Raw genomic sequence first — 11,551 nt, forward strand, 5'->3', positions numbered from 1 at the left:
ATAGTGGAGTAACTACCACTAAAAATTAATATCAATTCCCTACTATATAAGACATGTTAACGTTATTTTATCTCGAGGTACCTTTTGATTGATGAAGGTTGTCATGGTCGTTTAAAACATACTCCACAGCATCTTTTTTTCATATAATGACCTAAATTAAAAATGTGATATTAAAGTTATTTTTAAACTATCACCACACTATCATCGTTTGAATCAAAATATGCTATCCGAAATAATTTTTCATAGAAATTAAAATAATAATTTTTTATTTAAATTGATTTTTGTAACAGTTAAAAAAAAGAATAAAGAATAATAGTGAAAGAGTAAAAGCATATTCATGTTGTAACAAACAATAAAAACCTAAAAACAATTCTGACAAACAAATTAAACTATGATATAAACCCATTTTTATTAATAACTAATTTATTTTTTTTAACTTATACTATAGATACTTTTAAATTATTTTTTAAAACTTATACTATATGTGCTTTTAATTTATTTACTTTGTAACTTTTTTAATCAACTCTAAGTTTATACAACTTTATAATATGTACTTTTACTTGATTAATATATCTATAATTAAAATTTTAAAAAAAACATTAAATCGTCAAATGGAAAAATTCCTCTTAATACTACAGTCTTAAAACTGACTGTAGCCATATTATTATTTTTGTTTAAAATATGTAATAGTTACTACTAATGCTTTGCTTAACCAATATAAATGTTAATGAAGAAACCATTTCAAATGATACTGGGTACTTAGAAGTTAAAGTAGAATCACTGAAATCGTTTGCAGATTACGTAAAATTTGTAAACTGTTGTAAATCTGTGGTGTAACTACCACTTTAAATATTAAATACCAATTCACTAGTATATAAAGCACGATAACTTGACTTTAACATGAGGTACCTTTTGGTAGATGAAATTAAATCCCTCCAATGGTGACCTGCGAACGTGATATGAACTTGCTAACATTGATGGACGGTCCACATTAAACAGTTGATATGCTTAAAATATAGCGCTCAAAAAACAAAAAAAAATCTGGTGAAGTAAATGAAAGTTTCCCGGTCAATAAACAAAATTGAAGAAAAAAATGAACGGAATGATATAAAAAATTAAGAAAATAATGAGCAAATATGATTAAAAAAATCAGCTTAAATAAACTAGTGGTATTCGTTCATCGAACTCTATCACAGATAAAATTCTGGAAGGGGAGTACTGTGGCGTAACTACCACTACAAATATTAAATACCAAATCACTAGTATATAACACATGCTAACTAGATTATATTTTGAGGTACCTTTTGATAGTCGATAATTAAATCCCTTCAAATCAAATAACTAATATGTATACTTATAATTAAAATTGTTTAGTCAAAAGGTATTTTTTTTCATACGTAAAAAAAAGATTATTATTTACACATCCGTTTATTTCTTAATCTCAACGAAAAAACAACATTCAGAATCCAAATTTTTTAATTCACAGTTTTTAACTAATATTAGAATTTACTAACTTTCAACTAATACTAGAATAATATTACTTATACTATGTAATATTACCTATACCTGCTATCTATCATATTAATAGTATTTATAAAAATTTTTAATAAGATAACAAAAATAGTAGGTTTGGTTAATATCTATAGTTGGCAATAAAACTTAAAATTGTATCACAATGTACTTTCCTTTATGTTATGGTAATGCTTTATGGTATAGTATATTTAACTAAAAGTTAGACCGTTTAAGTATTGTATTAGAAAACTATAGTTTGCATATTTTTAAGCATGATCATTTTTTAGAAGTTTTGTATCGATTATCATGCATATTGCTTTAATAGAATTGTTCAGTCTTGGTTTGCTCAACCATTTACAAGGTGAGTATAGAGGAGATTTCCGTATCGTGATCTGTGACACAATAATCGCCAAGTCTTGTCCATTTCCGGGCAGTGGCCTACAGCAAATTTTTTTTTCTTTAAAAAAATTGCAGAAGGGTTTTATTAGGTAGACATTACTCTTAGCCATCCACTGGCAAACCTCTGTATGTTATTTATTTAATTTCTTTTAGTTGCAAGTTTAAAATCTATTTGGCGCCTCTGCGATTGTAGTTGGCGCGACAGATCACGAGGCGAAGATACCCAGCGAGTTTTCGTTTGAAACATAATAAATATTTCTTTTTATAACAAGTATTTGTGATTAATTTCCTCAAAGCAGTTAAAATAAAAGTTTTAACTTAGCTTTTAACATGTGCATTATAGAAAATATGTTTACATATAATTGCTTAATATATGTCGTAAGCAAATTTGAAAATTTTGGCTCCCTGAAAATACCTTTGACATTTTGTATTGCGTCTGGCTAATTGAAAAAATCTCCTGTATTTTCGAATCAGTCTGATATTTTAAGCCCATTATAATTAACCCATATCCTTTTAGTACAGTTATATTATCCATATCCTCTATGTTATATAATTTATAGTTATATTATACATATCCATAATAGTATAATTATCCATATCCTTTTATCCTTTAGTCCATATTTTTTAAGCTCATTATAATTAGCCCAATGCTCATTATAATTAGCTCAAGGTCATTATAATTAGCAATTAGCTCATTATAATTAGCTCCTTAAGTTAAAAATGTGTAAAAATTACTCATTTAATCTGAATTTACTGAGGCTTACTCTAATGAACCTTATCTTCTACAAGTGCTATGAGTATAGAAATTTGAAAATTAACTCAAAATTTATTGTTAATTAATTATAAAAAAAAAACATGCTACAACAGAATACTTAATTTTTTTAAAAATAAAAATTGCGTTTTTAAATCGTGATTTCTTAAAATTTGCACAATTTTTATATTTTTATTTATTTGATTTCTAGATTTTAACATTAAAATTCGCCTTAAAGCATAAATTTTTTACCTGAAATTTTCCATCAGTAAACTACTTTTTAATTGAATTAAATATTTTTTGATGAATGCAATTAGTTTCAAGAATACTACCGAAATCATGAGATTAAAAAAATAAAAACAACAACATCGAGAGCTTCAAAATTTCAACTTACTTCTGAATGCATATTATGTTTATTTCTTGAAGCATATGATATTCTCTGATTTGACCAATTGTAAATGAGCTTATTGCAATGAGCCTAAAAACTGTGAAGCTGATTAAAAAATACTGAAGACTTTTTCAATTTACCTGGCGTGTTGCAAATTATCGTCGGTTGTTTGCAAAGAACCGGATCATTTATTTAGCTTACGACGTCCACATTTTCGAACTAAAATATTAAACAAATTATATGAATCATCCAACAAACACTTATAAGTACTACTCCCTTGCTAGGTTATCCTCAAATGTGCTTTTGACATTAAATTTTTTACTAAAACGATATTTTATAGTATACTCTAATAGTTCAATTATTAAGGTGTGATTATTCTCTTTCAATGCCTTCAATTCATTAGTGTCCTCAAAATAGCTAAAATAGCAACTAATATAATTCATAACATAGTCTTTCAAACCACTATCGTACAAATCGGCAACTGTTAACATTTCCAGGGCGTTGTCAGCTGTCAAACTAGACTTTAAGTATTCCACACAAATTCTAACTAATCCGGAAATCTCATACTTATCACCCACAAACAAGAGATCACAAGCCGTTTCGTAATCTAAATCTGTCACCTGACTGCTGTACAAGAATTTCAGCATTTTTTGTAAAACGGGTAACTTCACGTCCGTTAGCACCAGTTCGTTACCTTCGCCTTCGACCATACTGGATTTGAACATGGCTGCGAAAATAGGCGACCTCGCCGACATGACGTTCTTGTGAGCAAGAATTTCTGAAGAATCACATTTTATAGTCACATCTGAAAACGTACCTTCTTCTAACAGAGACAAAAAATCATAAGACAATTGCGCTAACGGATTGTTCTGTATGATGTGTATCTCCGATGAATTAACTTCACCCCCAGTGTTGACCACAACATCGTCAGAATGTGAAATGGACACATTACCTTGGACACACAGTTTCGAGTTTTCGAAAACTATATAAGAAAATTCAGACATTGTTAAGTCCAGTGGTATAGGCAAAGTAGAATCGCCATCAGCTAGATAATTGTTAAAGTCCGTCTTGCTTAACCGTTTGTGCGTGGTCAGGTCGTACAGGGAAACGGTGCCTTCAATTTCGACTGCCCCATCACTGTTGCTTCTTTCCAGCAACAGAATGGCATTTTCTTGCTGACCATAAAACGATTGGTCATATATTTTAGTATGTTCGAACTGCAATAGCCATTCCGTATCTGCCGCAGTACCTAAATGGAATTTCGATACCTTGATAACAGTGCTCGGTGGTTCGTAAGGCAAAACGGGATTTTCTCCATTTCCATACAATGTTCGAATTCTACTCAATTCTAAGTCAACGGTCCATGAAAAAGGTATATCTCCCATTTTTGCTGCTCGGAATGATCACCGAAGAGAAATTTAAACCGAATCTGATGTGAAATTGAAACGAACGCTGTTAAAATGTTTCAGTGAATGACGAAATTATTCTAATCTGGAAAAGTAAACAGTGATTATTTCCTTTAAAGGGACGGGACAGTGAACTTGGCATCTTTCCCAGTTTCTCTTTTTATCTTTTTTATCGCGTTTCAATTTCGGAAGTTACGACCTTGCTTTTTTTATGAAAATAATATTCCTAACTGTCCTAACGGAGTAGTTTCACTTTCACTTGACTGTTATTTTTCGCGATTTCAATTAAATAATTATAGAGTTGAGATGAATGGAAAGATCTTTTCTTTAGTCTAACTTTTTGCTCCTCTATTTTACGCACGAATAACATAAAAAAATACTTAAAGAAACTTTCCTTGTTACTGAGGAATGCGCAAGCAACAAAAATTATTAGATTTATTTCAAGCTCCTTATTTATTTCAAGTGTTATTTACATAACAAAGTTGGAAAGGTAACTGATAACGTGGAAATAAGTCTGTATCAATTCGTTGCTTTTATTTTGAGAATCGTCAGTTGCTGAGCAATTAAGTTCTGGAATAAACATTCTATGGCAACGGTTCCCGAATGGTGTTCTGTGGAACCCCAGAGTTCCGTGGAAGGTTCACATGGATTCCGAGACGTGGAAATGTTTTTAAACCAGTTATGACTTTCGAAACTTGTACTTACATTTATATCTAATTATTAGTCCATTACTTATATAATATTTCCGCTACTTTTATGAAATCGTTTAATTGAAATGTTTGTGAAAATAAAAATTTCAAAACATTGTTTTTCTAATAATATAATGAATGAATTATAAAAAGGATATGTATGTATGAAAAATTCGATTAGTATTCCGCATAAATTAAAAATAACCAAATTCAACAATGCCAAAGCATGTTTGCCTGATAACCATTCTAGACATTCCATTTTTTTATTTTATTTTATTGGAAAACATATTTCAGCTCATTTATTTTTAGTTTATGCACGCATTAAAACCAAATTAAAAATCAGACTAGATGCCTCTCCAGACTTGCGAATTCAACTAACTACTTGACGTGAAACTCAATGTAAAGACTAAAATTGATAAAACGATATGATGTAAAACTTTCCTTCAAAAATTATTTTCAAAATAATCAATAAAATTTAGATTAATACAAATTCTGAAAAATATTTAAAGCCTTTCTTTAATTTATGAGTACATAATTGCTAAAGAAATTTATTTATTAAGCTTCCGGGTTCGACCAAAAGAAAGTCGATCATTTAGGGTTCCACTACCACAAAATTGGGAACCGGTGCTCTCTGGAGCTACGTTACCAGCAGGGCGCAGAGGCGCCAGGATGGGTAATCACGGAAGGTCACTGTGATCTCCCAAATATTATCACTATTCGGCAAATTTTGTCAGCGAAGTCGACACATTAATGAGATTTCTTTTCCTTTATTTCTCAAGAAAACCCAAATAAAGTTATTCAATATTACACCTTTATTTAACTTTTTCATATAAACATAAAAATTTGAAGAAAAAAAAATATTTCAGGAATCTACATCACAATTCTTATATCAACCTCAACTAATACATTCATCTTTGTCACCCAAAAGCTTATTTTTCAATCAATTGTCATGGAGCTCCAATTACCAATTACAAACGAGCTACTTTCATCAGAACTTCAGAACCTCGTCTTCATAAATCTCTTTTCAATGTTTTATAAAGAGAAAACTGAAAGAAGTGTAACAGTGAATAATTGATTACCACTTCCCGACATAAACAAACGGGCGCAAAATTGAAAAGAATAAAATATAATATTCACAAACACCTTATGCTAAAAAATACACTAAACTAACTTAATACTTAACTAAAAGCAAACCTTTCGTCAGAGCCTTGTCTGCTCAGGGAATAGAGCTTTCGCATTCCAATGAGGTGAACCGGGTTCGAATCCCAGTGATGGCTGGTAGATACGAATTCCCCATCCGGCTTGCACTGACCACAAGGCTGACTTCAAATATCTACAGTGGTAGACAGATCCTGGGTTGGCCGTCATTAGCCCATGGGTTACCCCCCTTGCCGTCAGTCTAACAGCGGGAGGTTTTAGTGGTTTTCCACACCGTGTAACTCAAATGCGGGTTAGTTCAAATCTAAATTTTCTAAATCAAAGAAATTTTAATGAGGAATAACTGTTTCCCTTAAATCTATATTACTACAAATAAGTGCATATTTGAAAAATTATTGTTTGGCGGTGAGTTGTGTTTGAAAGATTCAACCTTTCACGCAGAAAAAAAGACACCGGCGTTTCATGCTGTATTTCATAACCATTAATTATTAAAATGCTAAATATAATATTTTTCACTTATTTTGACATAAATTCATACAAAATAATAAATGAGCAATATGTGTGAATGAAAAATATGTTTGTTATATGTTGTTCATATGAAAAATATGATTAGTAAAAATTCTGAGCTTAAAGGGTTAATCCAACTCAAATTGTTTGGGTACAAGGTACTACCAACCATTTATAGTTATTCATTGCAATTATTTGTAACTTAAGTATTGTTGTTTGACAAGCTAAATTAATTTCAATTTATTTATTAATATATTATATTTCATTATATTAATATAGTTATAGATTAATGTAATTTATTTTATCACATAAATTGTTTTATTATATTAAGATATTAAATATATTTATTAAATCAATTATTTTATTTTATTATAAAATTTATTAATATGAATTAATATTATTTTTTAAATTTATTAGTTTTTTAATAAATTTATTATTTAATTAAATTTATTAATATGAATAAATTTAAATTTATGTTTCTTTTAACAATGACGAATTCTTTCAGAAAACTCTGGCTTTTTACTGAGAGTAGAAATGAGAGGTATTTACAGTTTTATTAAATTTTATAATACTATTTAGTATTCACGGTAACAAAACTTTTATTAATTTCAGATATATTTAATTTATTAATTTATTTAATTTAATTATTTATTTAATTTATTGATTTATTTAATTTATTAATTCATTTAATTTACTAATTTAATGATAATTTAATATAATGGTTATTAATTATTATAATAAATATTAATAATTTAATTTATTATTATTTAATCTACTATTATTATTTAATTTATTAATTTTCTTATATATTTAATTCATTAATATTATTCAGTTCAATGTAAATAATGTGGTTTCAAAAATTAAATAGCTGTAAAAAGCCGTTAGATTATTCCGAATCTTTCGTATAGCATTTCTCCCCTATCTTCTTAAATTGCAAAAAATAGTCTTCTCTGCACGTTCATTTTCCATAAGGAGACGATTAAAGTGTCTTTTTTTCAGTTAAGAAATAGCATTCCCTGATAACACACACTTGTCGGAAAGAGGCTTTTCTCACAGCAAGTCAGTTCATGGTTTATGAGGCCTAATCTACCATCATGGAGCGTCGGCTTTGTCTCTAATGATTCTTAAAAATGGATATAAACGATCTCGTTTCTTTTTTGATTAATTCACTCATGGCTTGAGGGAAAAGCTGACCTTTTTGATCATTAGTTTTCTGTACTTTCGAGCCACATTGATAACACCTTTGCTATTGGCATTCAAGAGGACATTAAAATAGCTTCAAGTTCCAGAAATACTATGCCCGAGTCTTTATTTATTGCATCATCTAGATGGGAGAGATTCGCCGGTTTCAAAGAAGAAATTTTTGTTCTGGTATGGCTGGTTCTGGAGGATGAACCAGTTCTGAGAAGAAGAAAAAAAAACGAATTTAATTTAAAGGAAAGTTGAAGTCGGTACATAGTCTTATAATAACACTAACTCACAAATGATAAGTTAAATGTAAAACCTTATCCTACCAGGAAACTTTAATTAACCTTCCACTGTAAAGTGGTGGAGAGTTTAATTATTCGCAGTTTCTATTTCTTCTTCAGTTTTTCATCAACAAAAGTAGGGTAAATGTTTATAGATTTGAACCACTTTTTTTATCTGTAATGTAACTGTTAGAAAATTTGGACATAGCATCATTCAAATTTAATTCAAAGATGCTAAATTGTACCATACTATCATAATACTTAAACTTGATTACACTGTAATGGTTCAATTAGTCCGAAATACTAACCTGTTTGGGAGGTTGCTACAAATGTATGATATTAGGATTCAAGAAAAGTTTTTTTTTTTTTTTAACTTTACGCGGAATTTTTTAAATATTTATAGGGGAAAGTATTGTATCTTTATCGATTTTGTCGTTTTGCTCTTTTATGCAAAATGCAGTTATTCAAATAACTTAGAAATTTGTGAGAAATTCATAGATGATATTAGGATTCAAGATACCTAATTTTTTTACTTAACTTTGCCCCGATTTCTTTAAATATTCATAAAGAAAATTATTGTTACCTTGGATCGATTTTGTCTATTTATTTATTTATTTTCAAAATATAATTATTCATATAACTTAGAAATTTGTTAGAAATTCATATATTATATTAGTCTATAAATACAAACCCTTCATGGGTGAATACTGTCAGGCTTTTCTAATATTTTTTTTCTTCCTTTTTCCAATTATCACAAAAAACAAATGTAGCTACAAAGGAAGGTGGAAATGTACGAGACACGCAGTTAGAATGTCAAGAGGAAAATTAACACATATTTTTCATTCTTGGGCCTCTGATGGAAAAAAAGGGAAAGACCGAAAAGGACTTGGGAGAAACAAATAAAGGGAGATTTTAAAAGAGCAATATTTAAGGATTAGGGGAAGTCAGATCTCAAGGAGTCTTAGGCTGAATACCTTATGGGCCAAACAGAGTGGAGAGCGTAGGTATAGTTCGTTCACCAGGAGTTGGCACTTGGCTCCACCTCTTCGGACGCAGAGTTCATTTCAGCGCGAGAGTAAAAAGAGAAACATCTCCGCTCTTGAAATTGAGACAACCCTTAATGCGCGCCAAACACAAAATTGAATTTTTTCCAGTCACTTACTTCGCTTTATCATCTGCTATTGTACCTTTCGTTTCTCTAGATAGTTAAACATATTTTAAATTTAAAAACTGCTGTTTATCCCAGGACAAACTATGTCTCAAAAAGTACAAACTATTCACTCAAAAGAGAGAAATACCATAAAAAATGGAGCGAAATATCATCAAATTTACGAAATATTTAATGTTAAAAAAATGCAGATGAAGTTTGAGAAATAAATATTTTTGCCCTACGATCGCCAAATAGCAACCTTGTTCAGGATTGCTCACAATCTTCTCCCGAAAATAGCGAAATAGTATCGTCGCATACCACGTGATGAAGGCGGAGCCAAGTGCCAACTCCTGGTGAACGCGATATAAGTAAGAACTGTCATGATTTTCAGGGGAGAAAATTAAGCTAGAAGAATCGGCCCAAATCGCAACATTGTCTTGCACCTCTCTAAAAAACTTTTTTTTGTTTTATTTTAAGAGTTGCCAAGTCCTGATACATACCGCTAGGTTCCATACACTCACAGATAGGATTATGATCATGTAGTTATAGCATTTTAAAGCTAAAACCATATGCCCGAATTCTAGAAAAAAATTATATCTAACTCGAAATCAAAAAAAATATTGAGTTATCTGGTGATAATACTACATCTCTACAATATGAAGAAAAAAAACCTTTTTAAAACATTTAATAGGGCAATTGCCCGTTGTTTCTCTCACACATTTCTTCGTGCTTTTCACCGTGGTCTAACTCACGATTTCGCTGTTTTCAATCCAGATCAAACCGGCTGAAGTACAATGGGATACCTGCAACTGACGTTGTGGGGATATTTTGATCCTGATTGGTTGTCGAAACGTGGCATTTGTTTACGTTGGTTACTGCTCTTTCCATTCTATTTAGAGTAAAACAAGCCCGTCAAGTATCAAATCTCTTAAGTGGCACATTCCAAATTCTTTCACAGAGATTCTTTCTCAATTCTTTCACTATATATTTACACAGAGACTTAACACAAAGACAGGCAAGAAGCCATGTGGAACATAAACAAGCTAATTATACATCGAATTTGCCAGGTACACAAAAGAAATATCACTGTTACAATAAAATACGTAAACAAATAATAAATCTAAGTTAAGTAAAAAGAAGTAGACGAGAAAGAAATATATTTCAACGAATTCGATGTGCGATACGACTCTGTATTTAATTAATTTGTCGTTAATTAAAATTCTAATTTATGTAGAGAAACTTAGCCAATTTTATGCGCCAATTTCCTGATAAATATTAGCGGGCTCTGACGTCATAGGTCACATGTGTGGATATGGGAGGTCTTCTTCTTCTTGAAGTGCAAGTACCCAATTGAAGAAAATCAGTGCAATATTTATTAACATTGATCAGTAAATTGAAGACACTTTTTTTGTTGTAATTTCAATTCTAGAAATACATAATTATTTTCAAATTCAGGCTCAAATGCACTGGTATTTAAAAATTAAGAGTGTTTTCTGATTTTGTCGAGTAAATCCAAAACTACTGGACAGAGTTTAAAAGTTGGTAATACAAGTAAAATTATCATTCATAATATGTCCGCATGATATGGAGTTACATCCAGTCAGGTCACAAGATATACTCACAACATGATTTCATACTGAAAATAAGGCAGTTTAGAAGTTTCTATAGAATATTCTGTATTCAGCAACACTGTTTTCCCGCCCCAGATATTTCCAGCGAGAAATTTTGAATTCGAATATCTCTCCCCTGATTTCTTCAGGCATGCTTGCCACCCTTCCTAGAAGGAATAATCACAGTAATTTATACTTTTTAGCACTTATGTACTATGACCGAAGAGGAAAAAAACTGTTGGCCCCTTTTTAAAAGTTATAAATAAGATTCGAGGTGTAAATTTAAAAATTTGTGTTGCTTTTTTAAACATTCCTGTAAGGTTAACAAAAAAATCGTATTTTTTATACATTATTTCGACTCAACGATGATAAATATTCCCCTTTCTTTTTAATAAAAATGGAATTATTTTAATGAGAGGGCTCGATTCCTACCTAGTAAACCACCTAAACCCCTTACTCAAGTTAAAACGACGAACTCCGTAACAAGTAACTCCATCAGAAGAAGAACCAAG

The 11,551-nt window shown here is 30.3% G+C and overlaps 1 protein-coding gene across 1 annotated transcript; it reads right to left on the bottom strand.

Annotated features, from left to right (window-relative positions):
- Positions 1–3,319: 3,319 nt before the first annotated feature.
- Positions 3,320–4,435, bottom strand: LOC107441027 (BTB and MATH domain-containing protein 42). Its single transcript, XM_016054154.4, has one exon. The coding sequence runs from the start codon at positions 4,433–4,435 to the stop codon at positions 3,320–3,322; it is 1,116 nt and encodes a 371-aa protein (XP_015909640.3).
- Positions 4,436–11,551: the final 7,116 nt, after the last annotated feature.

The sequence above is a fragment of the Parasteatoda tepidariorum genome, chromosome 7, assembly GCF_043381705.1.
Source record: "Parasteatoda tepidariorum isolate YZ-2023 chromosome 7, CAS_Ptep_4.0, whole genome shotgun sequence".
Taxonomy (NCBI): domain Eukaryota; kingdom Metazoa; phylum Arthropoda; class Arachnida; order Araneae; family Theridiidae; genus Parasteatoda; species Parasteatoda tepidariorum.

Bases quoted from the DNA above. Each gene is read 5' to 3' on its own strand.
- LOC107441027 (XM_016054154.4), bottom strand. From the start codon at position 4,435: ATGGGAGATATACCTTTTTCATGGACCGTTGACTTAGAATTGAGTAGA.